This window comes from Callithrix jacchus, chromosome 22 (assembly GCF_049354715.1).
Source record: "Callithrix jacchus isolate 240 chromosome 22, calJac240_pri, whole genome shotgun sequence".
Lineage (NCBI taxonomy): Eukaryota > Metazoa > Chordata > Mammalia > Primates > Cebidae > Callithrix > Callithrix jacchus.
The window spans coordinates 9949505-9968106 of record NC_133523.1 but is presented as its reverse complement, the minus strand read 5'-3'; the positions used below and the strand labels follow the sequence as shown (position 1 = coordinate 9968106).

At 50.9% G+C, this 18602-nt stretch overlaps 1 protein-coding gene across 20 annotated transcripts in view; it reads right to left on the bottom strand.

Annotated features, from left to right (window-relative positions):
• The window catches only part of DNM2 (dynamin 2), a 108338-nt gene that overhangs the window by 31465 nt on the left and 58271 nt on the right, over positions 1-18602 (bottom strand). For 12 of the 20 annotated variants that reach the window (XM_054250457.2, XM_078360590.1, XM_003735489.6 and 9 more), the window contains exons 6-11: positions 18361-18521; positions 12525-12667; positions 7304-7439; positions 5172-5239; positions 4430-4568; positions 2134-2220 (exon numbers count right to left, since the gene is read on the bottom strand). In XM_054250457.2, coding sequence (XP_054106432.1) covers positions 2134-2220; positions 4430-4568; positions 5172-5239; positions 7304-7439; positions 12525-12667; positions 18361-18521 — 734 coding nt within the window. Of the gene's footprint in view, positions 1-2133; positions 2221-3146; positions 3286-4429; positions 4569-5171; positions 5240-7303; positions 7440-12524; positions 12668-18360; positions 18522-18602 lie in introns of all 20 variants that reach the window. The other 8 variants (XM_078360591.1, XM_035287493.3, XM_078360588.1 and 5 more) reach the window with 1 other exon arrangement.

The window sequence follows — 18602 nt, the reverse complement described above, 5'->3', positions numbered from 1 at the left end:
CAGTCACTTCCCCTCGCTGTACCTCCAGGTTCCTGAGAATAAAGTAGGGCAAAGCACTCAGACCTGTGGGCCTGCTAGAAAATGCCAGCATGCTCCGTCTGTGGGAGCAACTGTGGCTAGTTTAGGAAGGCCTCAGTCTCCTCAACCCAGCACTCTCAGATCCAGTCCAGCAGCATGGTGGGTGGGGCACCAGGGGCTGTGGACGGGCTGGCAGCATTCTTGCCAACAGTAACAACAAAAAGAATCAGACTCTTCCAGGCTTTTGATATAATTTCCAAGCTCCAGCAGCTACGAGACATAGGCAGACCAGGACCCTGAGGGTGCAATTGGCCAAATCAAAACTGGGCACCTCTCTGCAGGGTAAATGAGCAGATTTCATCGCATCAATGGCAAGGGGAGATAGACCATTCTTAACAAAGTGACATAACAAGCAAGGGCTTAATTCAGCTCTGGTTTCAACAAACAGTTGTAAACAGACCACAGAGAACAACTGAGAGAAAGTCGCTCAAAACAGATCTGAGTGCAGTGGCTCACACCTGTAATCCCAGCAGTTTGGGAGGCCGATGTGGGTGGATTACTTGAGCTCAGGAGTTCGAAAGCAACCTGGCCAATATGGCCAAACCCCATCTCTACTAAAAATACAAAAATTGGCCGGGTGCGGTGGCTCCCAGCATGTTGGGAGGCCGAGGTAGGTGGATCACAAGGTCAAGAGATCGAGACCATCCTGGTCAACATGGTGAAACCCCGTCTCTACTAAAAATACAAAAATTAGCTGGGCATGGTGGCGCATGCCTGTAGTCCCAGCTACTCAGGAGGCTGAGGCAGGAGAATGGCTTGAACCCAGGAGGTGGAGGTTGCGGTGAGCCGAGATCATGCCATCGCACTCCAGCCTGGGTAACAGAGAAAGACTGTCTCAAAAAACAAAACAAAACAAAACATGTAAAACAAAACATGTAATCCCAGCTACTCGGGAGGCTGAGGCAGGAGAATTGCCTGAACCCAGGAGGCAGAGGTTGTGGTGAGCCGAGATCGCGCCATTGCACTCCAGCCTGGGTAACAAGAGCGAAACTCCATCTCAGAAAAAAACACACACACACACACAAAACAAAAAGCACTCCAAACACCTTCCAGCAGGCAGGTGGAGGCCCATGCTGTGCTCCATCCACTCCCTGGAAGACTGCTTAGTAATCAAAGCAGCAAACTACAGATAAAACCAACAACACTCTTGGCTCCCAAATGCACGACGCCAAGGGCAGGAAGGAAGGACGTCAGAAGTCAATGGGCCTCACACTCTGCGAGTCCACTCGAAAGACTGTGGGACGGGGGCAGACTGTGGTGACCAGGGCCTGGGGATTTCCTTTTCTTCTTCTTCTTTTTTTTTTTTAAAGATGGAGTCTTGCTCTGTCGCCCAGGCTGGAGTGCAGTGGCACGACCTTGGCTCACCGCAACCTCCGCCTCCTGGGTTCAAGCGATTCTCCTGCCTCAGCCTCCCGAGTAGCTGGGATTACAGGCGTGCGCCACCACGCCCAGCTAATTTTTGTATTTTCAGTAGCGACAGGGTTTCACCGTGTTGGTCAGGCTGGTCTCTAACTCCTGACCTCGTGATCCACCTGTCTTAGCCTCCCAAAGTTCTGGGATTACAGGCGTGAGCCAATGCACCTGGCCCCTTTTTTCTTTTTTTTTAAAGAGACAGGATCTTGTTCTTTCTCCCAGGCTGGAGGGCGACGGCCTGACCATAACTTTCTGAAGCCTTGATTTTCTGGGCTCAAGTGATCCTCCCACCTCAGTCTCTGGGACCACCAGACCTGCTGAATTGTTTTATGCTTTTGTAGAGGTAAGATTTTGCTATGTTGCCTAAGTTAGTCTCGAACACCTGGGCTCAAGGAATTCTGCCTGAGCCTCCCTAAGTGCTGGGATTATAGCTATGAGCTACCACACCCAGCCTGGCCTGTGGGTTTTTGAGGGGTTGACTACAAAAAGGCATAGGGCAGAGATTTTGGGGGTGGCAGAACGGCTCTGTATCTTGAGGGAAGGGTTACCTTGCCATACGCAGTTGTGAGCACTCACAGAACAGTACACGTGACATTTGTTGCATGTAAATGATACCAAATAAAGAAGACAAAAGGCCAGTACCTGGTCCTTGGTTCTCCCCTCCCGTTCCCGGATGTAGGTGGTGACAATTCGCTCTGTCTCCTCTCGCAACCGGGGGTAGGAGCTGAGCTGGGGGAGCAAGCAGAAGAGGCCGCATTGGTGGGGTCCTCGTGGCATGGGAAGCAACGTGAATCATACAGGTGGAAAATGTGGAGGGGGTGGGGAATGAGATATGAGGGGGCCCACCGAGCCCCCACCTCAGTCCTGGCTCCCAGCGAGTCCAGCTGGGAGCTAAGAGCAGAAGAGTGGGGGCACCGTGGACTAGACAGAGCAGAAGAGCAGAGCTGCTTTTCCAGCCAGCAACCGGGAGGCAGGAGGCGGCATAAAAGCAGAAAAGCAGAGGCATGTTTGCCATCCAGGGCTTCAGGGCATCCCCCTCCTGCCCAGTACGGGGTGAGAGCAGGATCCCTGAAGGCCTACGGCAGTGTGAGTAGCTGGGCCATCAGCCTCAGTGGGAACTCCTTGCAGAAAGCAACTCCTGATCTGTGGAACCCACTCCCCAAGTGCCCCTATCTCCCCCACCTTCATCTGCAAGCACTAACTTAACCAGACTTCATGTGCGGGGGAGTCCCATCTTCTGCAGTCTGGGTCAAGTCCTTGAGTTGGTGAAAAGGGAATGGTTAGTCTCATGTGGCCTAGTCTGTGAGAACACGCAGGGCTACACACTGATGATGTGTTTCCTGTGTTTTGCTGCTTTGGTGCTGGCTGGGAAACCCCTTTCTCGAGGGGTTCCAGGAAAGGGTACTGCTTAGTAAATGTGATGCGTTTGGCAATATCAAAGGCTGACTGCCCCCCACGGGCTGCCACAACCAGCGTGCCATGCCACTCTCCCCATTCCATCTGCCAACTCAAGGTGGAGACATCTCTAAGTGACAACTGGTACGTGGAAGGGGTTTCCTGCCAAGGCTGAATGCTCCAGATGCTTGGGTTAAGACTAACACATGGAGGGGGAAGATGGGGACAAATGAAGAGATGAGAAGAACAAAACCTGTTACCTTCTCGGCACACTTTTTAATGACTGTGGCCAGCTCTGAGACCACGAGATCAACACACTTCAAACTTGGCTCTTTGAGTTTTACAATCTGTTTTTTCACAATGGCTTCAAAGGCCATGTCGGGGGTGAAGAGCCCCGTCCTGGGTCATGCGGAGGGCGGGACGAGGCAGAAAGACACCCAGGGACAGTGCAGGCCACACACGCGAGACAGGAGACAGAGAGAAGAGAAGAAACGAGAGTCATCTGATTAGTCCGTGCACGGGGGAGCCTGTGCCCGCATTTGCCCCGGAAGCTGCTTCGGATCAGAGGTCTGGGATTTGGGGGTATGGTCTCAGACCGGGGTGTAGTTACAGAAGGGCCATGGGTGGTTGTCACTGCATGGACAGACAGCCAAAGTGTGCGATGGCCTCTAACGTTCATGTCGGTGACACCTGGCTCTGGGATGAGCGTTTCCAACCTGCATGGGCTGTTTTCCCCTCCCTTTTCTAATCAAAGAAGCTTAAGCAGCAAATGTGGGCTTTTCCAGACTGAGAGCAAAGGGGCTCAAGCAGAAATTCCCTGGCAAACGGAGCGCTGGGGACAATGGTCGTGCAAGCACAGACTGCCCACCAGGAGGCATTGCAGCTGCCTGGCCAAAGCGTGCTGCCCTGGGAACCAGGACCTCAGCGTTGGAGCGGGTTGGGGGAGCCCGGCACATCCTGCCGAGTGGGGGCAGTGGCTCATTGAGGGTGCATAGAGGCACTGTGACTGAATGGATCCAAAAATGGGCTGCCCCGGGGGACCGCATGGGGTGCAGGGGGTGGGCAGGGGCACTTAGGAGCCCTGCTGGCCCTCATGATGTTGCTGACATTCAGGCCTTTCCCAGAGCTGAGGGACAGAGAAGTCGGTGGCTCCAGGGAAGTCAAGAAGGGGTGATAGCCAGGGAACTTCAAGGAGCTCGGCCTCCAGCAGGTGACGCGGGGTCCCTCTCTGCTTCCCAGGAGGCAGCAAAGCAACAGCCCAGTGAAACCCCAATTTCATCAGACACATGCTAGGCTTGGTATCAGGGTCCCAGAGACAACTGTCCAACCGTCTGGCCAGTCCAGGAGGCCTGGCACACCCCTGTTGGGTCCAGGCTGACATGCTCCCGCCCCAGCCTCTGGGGAGAGGCCACGTTCATGGACACAAGGTGATATGGGGAGAAAAGGCACCCGTGGGGGCCAATGAGGCGCTGAGAGCCTGATACCAAACCCCCGTACCCCCATTTCCACAAGGCCAGGGGTCACCCTGCCAAGGGAGCAATACCTTACTGGTACACTGCCTAACTGTATTGATTAGCTCCTGGATAACCAGGTCAACACATTTCAGACAGGGCTCTTTCAGCTTGACGACCTGCTTTTTCACAATGGCCTCGAATGCCAAATCCGGGGTGAAGAGCCCGGTCCTGAAACCGTCCAGACCCAGGGGCAGGGGAGATAAGTCAGAGAGAAACAAAGCATGGTCAGCAATTTCATCAGCCCTGGCCAGGTCCCCAATGAGGAACGAAGGCTGAGTCATGTGTGGGGTCGGACGCCTGAGTCCACTGCCTGGAAACCATTAGGGTGACCCGAGGACCCCACGGCAATGCAAGGCCAGACACCTGGAGTGACTACCTTTGTTAGAATAAGAAGGGGACCCAAGAGGTTCACGAGGGACCCGTGATGGGGACTCATGCTGGCTTCCCAGAACCCTGACTCAGCTCCACCCCACCCCTCCCCAGGCAAATCTGTAGTGAGATTCTTAGTGCATGATGGGGCAGGAACCCAGACCTGTTTGATTAGGGGCTGTGGCAAGCCCCGAAGCCTGCGACAGATGCAGGACTAAGACACATCCACCCTCATGTGCCCCGGGAGACCCACAGGGAAGGGCTCACAGCTACTAAAAACTACCTGAGAGCCCTCTTCAGGCCTAACGATTAGAGGGCTCAGAGGTTTGGGGGACCCAGTTAGCTAGGGGGTGACACTGCGGAGAGGAAGGGACAGTGGTAAACTCTCCTCGTGGAACTTGCCTGACTCCATGGATGTTCTTAATAGCGTAGCTGATCTCCCGTCTTAAGTCCTTCTCGTCAAACTCCATCTGAGAAGAGACAAACCATGCACCTGCATGGAGGTACCTGGGGCACCGCCACGGCAGGCGTGCATCTGGGGAACATCATCTCCCATTCGTGGCTGTATTCACAAGGCAGAATATTTAACTGGTCAAATTTTATAAAAAATTGAAATCTGGCCAGATACAGTGGCTCACAACTGTAATCTCAGCACTTTGGGAGGCCAATGCAGGCAGATGGCTTGAGCCCAGGAGTTTGAGACCAGCCTGGGCAATACAGCGAGACCCCGATCTCTACTAAAAATATAAAATATAAATAGCCATGTGTGCTGGTGCACGCCTACAGTCCCAGCTACTCCGGAGGCTCACGTGGGAGGATCAACTGAGCCCGGCAGGCTGACGCTGCAGTGAGCTGTGATTGCACCACTGCACTTCAGCTTGGGTGAAAGTGAGAGACCCTGTCTCAAAAATAAAATAAAATAAATAAATAAATTAAAACCCAGTTCCAGAAAGCATGACATAAAACCAACAGCCTCATTATACTGGTGGGAATATAAATCAATGTAAACTTAAGTTTTCAGACTATTGGCATGCACCACCACATCTGGTTATTATTATTTTGAGATGGAATTTCGCACTGTTACCCAGGCCGGAGTGCAGTAGCATGATCTCAGCTCACTGCAACCTCTACCTCCTGCGTTCAAGCGATTCTCCTGCCTCAGTATCCTCAGTAGCTGGGACTACAGGCGTGCACCATCTCACCGGCTCATTTTTTTTTGTATTTTTAGTCAAGATGGGGTTTCACTATGTTGGCCAGGTTGCTCTTAAACTCCTGACCTCATGATCTGCCCTCCTTGGTCTCCCAAAGTGCTGGGATGCCACCACACCCAGTCTTTTTTTTTTTGAGGTAGGGTCTGGCTCTGTCAACGAGGCTTTAGTGTGGTGGTGTAATCTTGGCTCACTGCTGCATCCTCTGCCTCCTAGGCTCAAGTGATTCTCCTGCCTCAGCCTCCCAAGTAGCTGGGACTACAAGCACATGCCACCACGCTCAGTTAATTTTTGTATTTTTAGTAGAGATTGGGTTTCACCATGCTGGGCAGGTGGGTCTTGAAATCCTGGGCTCAAGTGATCAGCCCACCTTGGCCTCCCAAAGTGCTGGGATTACAGGTATGAGCAACTGCACTTGGCCTTGCTCCTGTGATTTTTAAAAACTCCTGTTTTTCTTTTTTTTTTTTAATGAAAATGCTATGTGCTCATTGTAAACAGTGTAAAACTTCAACCAAGTCACAAACAAAGGGAAAAGAAGTCCCAGATCCTAGCATCCAAAGCTGACATTTTGGCAAACATCCTTGCAAATACAAAGAAACACTTGTAGACATCTGTGTTCAGTTTCATACATAAGGATGTTGTATATATCAGTTCAGTGCTAAGTTGCACGTGCTGGCTCCAATGCCTATTTTTTCTTTCCCTTTTTTTCTTTTTTTTTTGAGATGGAGTCTAGCTCTGTTGCCCAGGCTGGAGTGCAGTGGCACAATCTCGGCTCATTGCAACTTTCCGCCTCTCGGGTTCAGGCGATTCTCCTGCCTCAGCCTCCCGAGTAGCTGGGATTACAGGTACCAACCACCACGCCTGGCTAATTTTTGTATTTTTAGTAGAGACAGGGTTTCACTGTGTTGGCCAGGCTGGTCTCAAACTCCTGACATCATGATCCACCCATCTCGGCCTCCCAAAGTGATGGGATTACAAGCATAAGCCACTGTACCCGGCCTAAGTTTTCCTTCCTTCAGTGACATGCTAGGGACATTTTCTCCTGTGAATTTATCTATATTTTCTGTGTATTTTTGCAAAGAATGTATATTGGCTTTTATCAGAGGAAAAACACGGGAGTTTTCATATTGTTCTGCCCAAAACCTCAAACCTGAGTGTCTGGGAAGGCAGGCCAGGGAGACACCTATCCAGATCATGCCCTGCCCACCACAGCTTTAGGCTTAGAGGTAGGAGCTTGAGACTGTACTGCCTGGGAGAAGGCCTGGCTCAAGGCCGGGCGGAGGGTGCCTGACCAGAGATGGGAGGGCCCAGCCCCGGGGGCGCTACCTTCACCAGCTCAAAAGGGAACCGCTCGTGGAAGATGCGATTGATTCGGGCGCCCCCGGAGAGCTCCAGTGTGTCCACCTGATCTCCTGAGCCCTCGATCCTCTTCTCAAAATCCACCCCAAACTGCTGGACCATCCTATGAGGAAAAGGAAAAAGCCAGTGTCAAAGCGAGGTTTCCGCCATGCTCTGGAATGACGTTCCAAGTCAAGCCAGGACTTACTGTCCTTTTTCCATTTGTCAGCAACAAAATGTCTTCTGTCCATGTTAAAACCAATACACCAAAGTCAAGAGCTCCCGATGGCGAATGCTGGCTACGAGTCAGGCTCAGGCTAAGTCTGTTCTGATTATTCACCCATTCGATCCCACAAGAGCTGCTTATCCCTCCCACTCTGCAGAAGACAAGAGTGAACTTCAGGGGTCAAAGCTCGGCAATCTCTGCCCTGAAGCTCAACTTGATTTGCAGGATGGTGGGAAGGAAAGGCAGCCACCTCCGCACAATTCAGGTGGCTGCCGCAGGTGCCACCACCTCCTAGCCTGCTGGAGTTGGTCCTTCTTCATTGACGGGATGTGAGGGTGTAGACAGGATGTTGCCCCTCTGAGCCTCCGATTCCTCATCTACAAAACCAGTTGAGGGTACAATGTCTACCCCCTTCATGGGGTCATTGTGAGCCCATGATGTTTCTAGATCTCATCATCTCCACGAAGTCACTGATCCTATTATTTTGTGTGCCCACAAAAAAAGAAAAAATGCTGCCATTAGTGGTAATTCAGCAAAGACGCCTGGTTTCAGACAGGTTAAAATGTTCTCTTAGCTGGGTGCAGTGCCTCACGCCTGAAATCCTAGCACTTCAGGACGCTGTGGTGAGAGGATTGCTTGAGTTTGGGAGTTCGAGACCAGCCTGGGCAACAGTGAGACTTCACGTTACTTAAAAACAAAAACAAACAAACAAACAAACAAAATAAACTGCTGGGCATGGTGGTTCATGCCTATAATCCCAGTACTTTGGGAGGCTGACGCAGGCAGATCACCTGAGCCCAGGAGTTTGAGACCAGCCTGGACAAGAAGGCAAAACTCCATCTCTACTAAAAATACAAAAATTAGCTGGGTGTGGTGGTGTGCACCTCTGGTTCTAGCTAATTAGGACGTGGAGGCAGGAGAATCACTTGAACCTAGGTGGCGGAGGTTGCAGTGAGCTGAAATCACACCACTACACTCCAGCCTGGGCAACAGAGTAAAACCTTGCCTCAAAAAAAAAAAGAAAAAAAATTTTTTTCTTAGTAAAAAATTGCTCATACAATGGACAGAAAGAGGTAGTAACAGGTGTGGCCCCTTAGCACAGGCCTGGCCCTTACAAAGAGTCTCTCGGCATTGCTTACTGGCACTGTGAACAGTAAACAAGGAAGATGATCTTTTTCGTCTTTTAGTTTTCCTAAGCATTTCTAATTGCTCTCCCTAGTGTCTTGGGGTGTCTCCCTTCATCCATGTCACCCCCGAAATTCATGATCTACTGAAGTACCTGGGGACCTGCCCCTAAAGATAAGCTGCTTGAATGGTGACCGCTGCCAGGGTGATCAAGGCTCGCTGCCAAAGAAAGAGGAGTCCCCCTTTATACCCCAGGTTGGAGAGGAAGAACAAGCTGCCCAGATCCCCAATATCTCTTTCCTTGCATGAAGCAAAGGGTGTGCACATTTAATTTCCTTCCAGGAGACACACAAACGCCTATGTTAATGCTTCACCTGGATTTTTTTTTTTTTTTTTTGAGACGGAATCTTGCCCTGTTGCCCAGGCTGGAGTGCAGTGGTGTAATCTCAGCTCATGGCAACCCCCACTTCCCAGTGAGCCACCATGTCCAGCCAAATAAATAAAAATTTAAAAGACAGGGCTGGGCATGGCGGTTCATGTCTGCAATCTCATAGTTGGAAAGCCCAGGCAGGCGGTTTGCTTGAGGTCAGGAGTTTAAGATCAGCCTGGGTAACAATGAGACCTCATCTCTACAAAAATACAATAATTAGCCAAGCATGGCGGTGCACACCTGTATTATTCCCAGCTACTCCGGAGGCTGAGGAGGGAGGTTCACCTGAGCCCAGGTGACTGAGGCTGGAATGAGCTGGGATCGCACCACTGCACTTGAGCCTGGGCAGCAAGGTGGAGACCCTGTTTCAAAAACAAATACATAAGGGCGAGGTGTGGTGGCTCATGCCTGTAATCCCAGCACTTTGGGAGGTCAAGGCAGGCGGATCATGAAGTCAAGAGATCGAGATCATCCTGGCCAACATGGTGAAACCTGGTGTCTACTAAAAACACAAAAATTAGCTGGACATGTTGGTGCACACCTGTAGAAGCAGCTGCACGGGAAGGTGAAGAAGGAGAATCGCTTGAACCCAGGAGGTTGCAGTAAGCTGAGATCATGCCACTGTGCTTCAGCCTGGGTGACAGAGCAAGACTCCAAAATAAATAAATAAATAAAACGAAATGAAAAATAAAAATCAATTTTAAACATGTACATTCCTTAACCCAAGATCCCTCTGCTGGGGTTTCTGGCCTGCAGGAATTCTTGCCTGTATAGTCACAGATGAACCTACAAGCATCTGCTAAGGAAAAACCCTGGGTGTCCCCCGATTTGGGCACTGGGATACATTTACAGTCTATGGGCTGAGCCAGGTGGAAACAGAAGGCTCCAGGCTTTGCTTTAACAAGAAGGGACAAGCCAAGTGCAGAATTCAAGCTGGGGAATGTCTATGACCATAATTCCCACTCACTTGTAAGGCGCAAACCTAGAAAGGCAGCCCATGTCTACGTGAGGACCTTGGACCCTCAGACGAAATGCTAAAGAAGGCCCAGTTCTTGAGAGGGGCGGTAGTGGCGCTTCTCCATGGTGATGTCAACACTACCTGGGCAGGGAGGGCCCTGCAAGGCCCTGGTTACAAATGTCGTAACACGCCAAGCCCTGGGCTCAGGGACTGTTTGTGAAGGGCATCCCCTGGCCCAGTCCTGCCATGGGATTAACAAGTAGCACTTAAATTTATTTTTGAGATGGAGTCTTGCTCTGTCTACCCAGGCTGGAGGGCAGTGGTGTGATCCTGGCTCACTGCAACCTCTGCCTTCCAGGTTCAAGTGATCCTCCCGCCTTAGCCTCCCAAGTAGCTGGGATTACAGACGCCCACCACCATGCCTGGCTAATTTTTGTACGTTTTAATAGAGAACAGGGTTTCACCATGTTGGTCAGACTGGTCTTGAACTCCTGACCTTAACTGATCCACCACTTAGGCCTCCCAAAGTGCTGGGAATACAGGCGTGAACCATCGTGTCCTGTCTAATTTTTTTTTTTTTAATTTCACAGAGACAGGGTCTTGCTTTGCTGCTCAGGGTGGTCTCAAACTAGCTTCGAGTCATCCTCCTGCCTTGGCATCCCCACATGCCGGGATTACAGGCACCTTGTAATTTGCCAGTTTGTCCTCATCGCCATGTGAGATGACAGCTGCTGCGACCCTCACCTTAGAGGTGCAGAAAGTGAGGCTCAGCGCATTCCAGTCACCTGCCTGTGGTCACCCAGCAGGCTCAGGTTCACCCTCAGGCTGAATCCTCCACAGCAAAACTTCCTTCAGGCCAGTCGGCTGAATCTCTTTCCTTTTCTTTTTCAGACACAGTCTTGCTCTGTCTACCAGGCTGCAGTGCAGTGATATGATCTTGGCTCACTGCAACACCCACCTCCCAGGCTCAAGCAGTTTTCCTTCCTGCCTCAGCCTCCCGAGTGGCTAGGATTACAGGGGCGCACCACCATGCCCGGCTATGAATCTCCTCTTGAAGCCTGCGAAGGGACAGTATCTGCTCTGTAGCAGCGTTCTGGAACACAGTCCCGATGTCTGAGCATAAAGGCCAGAGCCCCTTAGCCGGCAACCACACACTGCTGCCTGGCAGAGGGGGTGGGGGGACTTCATGGATATGATGGCCAGAGGAGGCAGTGTTCTCCTGGTGTCCCTGTGAGAAATGCCTCAAGCATGGCACTGTCTGTGGTAAGAGCCACCCAGGAGTCCCTGTCACCTGCTCTGGCCCAGCTGTTCCAGTGCCTTAGGGTCCCTTGTAGGCTGAAAGCCAGGAGGTCAGAGACAGAAGAGACCCCGAGTAAGAATTTGGGGCTGGGGGGGCACACCTGCTCCCCAACCTCACACCTGGGCAGCTGCACCAACTCAGAGTCACAGGGCGGATCTTAAGAGCCCAAGCCGGAGAGGGACCTAACCTGGGCTGTGGCTTCCCTCCTCTCTCCCATGTCTCTTCTCCCACTGTGGCCAGGGAGCCTGTGAGCACCTGAGTCAGTCCATGAACTGCTCAGAACCATCCATGGCTCCCACCTCACTCACAGCAAAAGCCAACATCCTCCCTGAGGCCTACAAGGCCCCACACAGCCTGCTCTATCACCTCCCCCGCTCCCCTCACTCACTCCATCCAGCCACCCGGTCCTCCTCTGACATCTGGGGCATGGTCTTGCCCCAGGCCTTTTGCAGGCCAGACTCCATCCCACACGGCTCCCTGCCTCACCTGCCTCAGGTCTTCACCTGACACTCAATTGATTTTATTCGTTAATTTTTTTGAAACTAAGTCTCAGTCTGTCACCCAGGTTGGAGTGCAATGACAGGTTCTCAGCTCACTGCAACCTCCACCTCCCAGGTTCAAGCAATTTTCTGCCTCAGCCTCCTATGTAGCTGGGATTCCAGGCACCCGCCACCAGGTCCAGCTAATTTTTGTATTTTCAGTAGAGACAGGATTTCACCATGTTGGCCAGGATGCTCTTGAACTCCGGACCTCAAGTGATCCTCCCACCTCAGCCTCCCAAAGTGTTGGGATGACAGGCGTGAGACTGTGCCCAGCAACGCTCAGCTTCTAAGGGAAGCAGTTCCTGATGACTCCCTCACCAGCACCCTTGAGCCCCTTCCCTACTTTCCTATTCTGGCATGTAACACACTATCCATTTTCTTTTTTATTTTTTGTCCCATTCATCCCATGTCCCCCTATTCTGAGCACTCCAGGGGGCAGGGATGGAAACCTGTCCCCTCCACAGCAGTGACTGCAGTGCTTAGGATGAAGCCTGGCACACAAGAGGCTTGCAGTAGATATCTGCTGAATGAATGAGTGGACGAGGGACAAGTGGTGCCCAGTCTAGGGGGCCCTGTGGCTGGAGGCAGGAGCCAGGCGGGCGGCAGGGGCAGGCACCGGGGTACGTACTGCAGCAGGGCTTTGGTTTTGCGAGTGGGGTCGTCAGGCCGGAAGTTCTTGTACTCCTCCACCTCCTTCTCCAGGGACAGCAGCTGGCTCTGGAGCTTGCTGCGCAGTGCCGGCAGTGACTCTCGGATGTGGTTGGTCAGTTGCTGCAGGCCAGAGGTCAGAGATCAGGAAGGGTGGCATGGGCAGGAGGCCAGGGTGTGGCAGATTCACTCCCCCCCACCTAGGGCCCATGCCAGGGTGCCACACCACACAGCCTTGAGAGACAGCAACAGGCACATGGAGCCACAACCACAGTCATGTCTGGGAAAGGAGACGGGACAGAGCTGCCCAAACAGCCCATGGGGCGGACATCAAGCACTGGACAAATCAACTGGGTATCCACGCTGCAGAGGACATGCAACCGCTTGCAAGGATAGTCCATGGGACCATGGGACATGGGGTCCAATGCACATACAGGGACAGGTCCCACCAACTACGATGGAAAGATCTCCCCTGAAAAGTTACGGAACGCACTCAAGACGGGCTCCCTGGCTGCAGCTGCATCCACAGAGAGAAGCAAGAAAGATTCAAAATAGACAAATGTGGGCTGGGCATGGTGGCACATACCTATAATCCCAGCACTTTGGGAGGCTGAGGCAGAAGGATCACTTGAGATCAAGTGTTAGAGACCAGCGTGGCCAACACAATGAAACCCCGTCTCTACCAAAAAATACTAAAGTTATCTGGGTATGGTGGTGGGTGCCTGTAGTCTCAGCTACATGGGAGGCTGAGAAAGGACAGTCGCTTGAACCCAAGAGGTGGAGGTTGCCATGTGCCGAGATCACACCATGGCACTCCAGCCTGGGTGACAGAGCAAGACTCTGTCTCAAAAAAATAAACAGGCCAGGTACGGCGGCTCATGCCTGTAATCCCAGCACTCTGGGAGGCCAAAGCAAGTGAATCACAAGGTCAGGAGTTCAAGACCAGCCTGGCCAACATAGTGAAACCCCATCTCTACTAAAAATGCAAAACAATTAGCCACGTGTGGTGGCAGAGGCCTATAATTCCAGCTACTCAGGAGGCTGAGGCGGACAACTGCCTGATCCCAGGAGGTGGAAGTAGCAGCGAGCCAAGATCATGACACTGAACTCCAGCCTGGTCGACAGAGCAAGACTTCATCTCAAAAAATAAATAAATAGGAGAACGATCCAAGATGGTCGATCGCTAACATCCCGGGATTGCAGCTCTCAGGGAAGGCGCGGAGAACTAGAGGACGCCACACTTTCAGACAAATTCTGGTCGCTCACGGAGCAGAAGATCCCCCAGTGGAGGAAACACACGGGTGGCCAGCGCGACTCTCGTGGTCGGTGCAGCGGTTCTGCCGGTACCTCGGTGCGGCAGCTCTCGGAGCAGAGTAAACAGGTTCGGAGGACCTGCACGGGCCCCCAGCAGGACACCAGAGCCCGGCAGCGGCTGCGACGGCACCTCGGTGCGGCAGCGCTCAGCTCAGAGTAAACGGGACGGGTTCCCCTTCTGACCGAGGTTTGGAGCCCCGGGAAGGCAGAGTCACCTACTACGGACACAAGAAGGAAGCCCGACAGGAGAATCCTGGGCGGAAAAGCACCATCAGTTTTAACGCCGCTGCTCTGGCCCTGGGAACTAACAACCTGGACGTCCACTCAAGAGACCTAATCTGAAAGTTGGTAATTTCAAAGACGACAGGAGGATAAATTTACAATGACGGGAAGAAACCAGCATAAAAAAGCTGAGAATACTCAAAGTCAGAACGCCTCTCCCTCTAAAGATGATCACAGTTCCACATCAACAATGGAACAAGGCTTGATGGAGAACGAGCGCCTCCTGATGACAGAATCACTCTTCAAGGAATGGATAATAACAAACTTCGGTGAGTTAAAAGACCATGTTGTAGCCCAACGTAAAGAAACTAGGAACTTTGAAAAAAGGTTTGATGAAATCCTATTGAGAATAGACAACTTAGAGAGGAGTATGAGTGAATTAATGGAACTGAAGAATACAATACAGGAACTCCGAGAAGTATGCACATGTTTAAACACTTGAATTGTTCAAGCAGAAGAAGGGATATCAGAGGTCAAAGTCCAACTTAATGAAATAAAACGTGAAGAAAAGATTAGAGAAAAAAGGATAAAAAGGAATGAGCAAAGTCTCCAAGAAATGTGGGACTATGTGAAAAGACCAAATTTACGTCTGATAGGTGTACCTGAATGCCATGGAGAGAATGAATCCAAGCTGGAAAATACCCTTCAGGATATTATTCAGGAAAATTTTCCTGAACTAGCAAAGCAGGTCAATATTCAACCCCAGGTAATACAGAGAACACCACAAAGATATTCCTCAAGAAGAGCAACCCCAAGGCACATAATCATTAGATTCACCAGGGTTGAAACGAAGGAGAGGATACTAAGGGCAGCCAGAGAGAAAGGTCGGATAACCCACAAAGGCAAGCCTATCAGACTTACAGCAGATCTCTCAGCAGAAACTCTACAGGCCAGAAGAGAGTGGGGGCCAATATTCAACATCCTCAAAGAACAGAACCTTCAGCCCAGAATTTCATATCCAGCCAAACTAAGCTTCACAACTGAAGGAAAAATAAAATCTTTTATGAACAAGCAAGAACTCAGAGATTTTATTACCACCAGGCCTGCTTTACAAGAGCTTCTGAAAGAAGCATTACACATAGAAACAACCAGTATTAGCCTTTCTGAAAATATACCAAAAAGTAAAGAGCATCAACATAAAGAAGAATTTACACCAACGAATGGATAAAACAGCCAGTTAACATCAAATGGCAGTAACCCTAAATTTAAATCGACTAAATCCCCCAGTCAAAAGATACAGCCAAAACCCAATGGCATGTTACATCCAGACCCATTTCACATGCAAGGATACACAAAGACTCAAAACAAAGGGATGGAGAAAGATTAACCAACTAAATGGAGAGCAAAAGTAAATAAATAAAAAGCAGGAGTTGCAATTCTCGCATCTGATCAAATAGATTTTAAAGCAACAAAGATACAGTGGTAAAAGGATCAATGCAACAACAAGAGCTAACGATCCTAACACCCAGATACGAGACTTAGATTCAATGAGACAGTAAATTAATAAGGATATCAAGGATTTGAACTCAGATCCGGAACAAGTAAACTTAATAAATATTTATAGAGCTCTCCACTTCAAATACACAAAATATACATTCTTGTCAATACCACATCACACCTACCCATAAGCTTAAATGAAACATAGATTGGCCATTATTAATACCCAATTTTTTTCAAAATAAAGCAATATTTCCATTTACTCTCCCTCTTTCTTCCTCTCCTTTACTTATTTTTCTTTTTCTTTCCTTCTCTCAAAAAAAAAGAAATCAACTTGTAAACCTCTAGATCCAGGTTGGCAATGTCTCTCTCATTGCTTGATTTCCTTCCTTCCCCTCCCTCCCTCCCCGCTTCCTCCCTTTCTTCCTTCCTTCCTTCATCCCTTCCTTCCTCCCTGCTGTCCTTCTTCCCTCCCTTCCTGCCTTCCCCCCCCAAAAAAATAAAATTAAAAATTAAAAAAAATTAATAAATAATTTTAAATTAAAAAAGAAAAAGAAAAAGCCATAAAATCAACCTATACTTTCAACGTACAAAGCAGAGTTTTGCTATCTGTCCTACAATACAGAAGAATTTAAGGCTGGGTGCAGTGGCTCACCCCTGTAATCCCAGCACTTGGGGAGGTTGAGGCTGATCACTCAAGGATAGGAGTTTGAGACCAACCCAGGCAACATGGCCTGACCTTCTCTCTACAAAAAACAAAAAGCTTTTACAAATTAGCTGAGTGAGGTAGCACACACCTATAATCCCAGCTACTCAGGAGGCTAAGGCAAAAGGATCGCTTGAGTACAGCACGTTGAAGCTGCAATGAGCCGTGTCTGTGCCACTGCAATCCAGCCTGGGCAACACAGTAAGACCTTGTCTTAAAAATCATCAAAAAGCCCAGGCACAGTGGCTCATGCCTATAATCCAGACTTTGGGGAGACTGAGGCGGGCGGATCAGCCTGGCCAACATGGTGAAACCCCATCTCTGCTAAAAATACAAAAGTTAGTTGGGCATGGTGGTGCACAGCTGTAATCCCAGCTACTTGGGAGGCTAAGGCAGGAGAATCACTTGAACCTGGGAGGCGGGGGTTGCAGTGAGCTGAGATCCTGCCACTGCACTCCAGCCTAAACAACTGAGCAAGACCCTTAAAAAAAAAAAAATTTTTTTTAATAAAAATAAAAAGTGTCCGGCGAGCTAAAAAAGAGTCATGAAGGAACCTCACATCTATGGCAAGGAGCTAGCGGAGTGCCCCAAAGACTTCCATAACCAGGGGCACATAGGACCCTGTCTGCGTGGGCTGCCTAGAAAGGCAGGGAGCTGTACTGGTCTTCCCTTGGTCTATGACAGAATCCTAGAGCACTTAAGTCGAGCAAATGAAGAGGAAGGGGCACTGCTGCTCTGGGAAGCACCCACATGGAAGGAGGCTGAGCCCCTCCAGGCGCCCTGGAGGCCAGCTGGCTCTCTGCTGTTGGCTCTCAGGAGGCCCCAGTTGGCTGTGGATTGTTACTTCCCTTCCTCTCCTTACTCCTGTTTGCAGGCAGACCCCAGGTTCCTCTCCTGGAGGGCCCCTCCCTCTAGATATTGACTTCCCTTTTTGCTCTCCAGGGCTGCCGTCTCTGGGCCGCTCTTTTCCTGGCCCCTGCCCCTACTGGATTCAGGATCCTGCATTTATCTGGTGGTTTGTTTGGTGTCAGTCTCCCCCATTAGAATTATGCCTTCCATAAGGACAGGGACCCGCTCACACGTGCGCACTGTGTCCGATACGTGCATGAAAGGGTGACTCCTGGAGTGCTGCTAAGACCCTGCTGCCAACCCGGAAGGTGCCAGAAAGCAGCGAGGAGGAATGTCTTGCCCCTGCTACCAGGGGCTGCAAACGCAGGCCCAGCCAGGCAAGCCACTGTCACAGCTAACAATGGGCAATGCCTGTTAGGGGGTCGCCACCTAATCCTAGAGCAGGGACACCACCCCCTCAGAGAACCTGCACACATGCAAAACGATGCTATTAACGGCAGCCGTCTGTTGACCAGGAGGATTAGAAACAATCCCAGCAGCCCTGCCAAAGAGACCAGTTAAACAGACGGGACTCAGGGCACAGGGCCTACCACACGGCTATAGAAGAGAACAAGGACAGGCTCTCTGCTGCGGGGACGAAGCTCCATGACACTGCTGGGCGGACAAAAGCAGGTACAGGGGGAGATCCATGACACTGTCATTTATGGTAAGAAAGGTTGAAATGTGGCTCTCAGGCAGGATAAGGACAGTAATGACAGTGGTACCTGTGGGGGTGGAGGGGGGGATGGGGCGCATCACTGTATACCTTTATTCCCTCCCTGAGATAGGGCCTCTGTCTGTTGCCCAGGCTGGAGTTCAGTGGTGCAATCACAGCTCAGTGAAGCCTGGAAATACTGGGTCCAAGTGATCCTCCTGCCTCAGCCTCCCAAGTACCTGGGACTACGGGCGTGTGCCACCATGCTTAGCTAATTTTTTCTAGAGATGGGGTCTCCATGTGTTGCTCAGACTGGTCTCGATCTCCTAGGCTCAAGTGATCCGCCTGCCTTGGCCTTCCAAAGTGCTGGGATTACAGGCGTGAGCCACTGCGCCTAGCCAAGTACATTCATTACAGCAAAAATAAATGTGGACTGAACTCATTTTGCTAACACAAGTGCTGCTCTACCTTAAACAACGCCAGTGAGGACTGCAGCTGTTGCACTGCACATGGCTGTGCAGACCCTTGCAGTACCTGATTCAGCGTCTTCTGCAGATGTGGCGTGCCCATGCGGTCAGCCATGTGCCGGTAGGCTGGGTGGGAGAGGAAGAACTTCCTCTCAGCTGCTAGTGCTGCACGGATGTCCTTCTTGCCCTCAATATCCTTCTGGCTGCGGTTCACCACGCCAATGTAGCCTGTTGGGAGAGGGAGTCAGGGCAGGAGCAAAGCTAGGTGAATCAAGTGGACCTGGCATGGGGATGGGCAAGGTTCAGGTA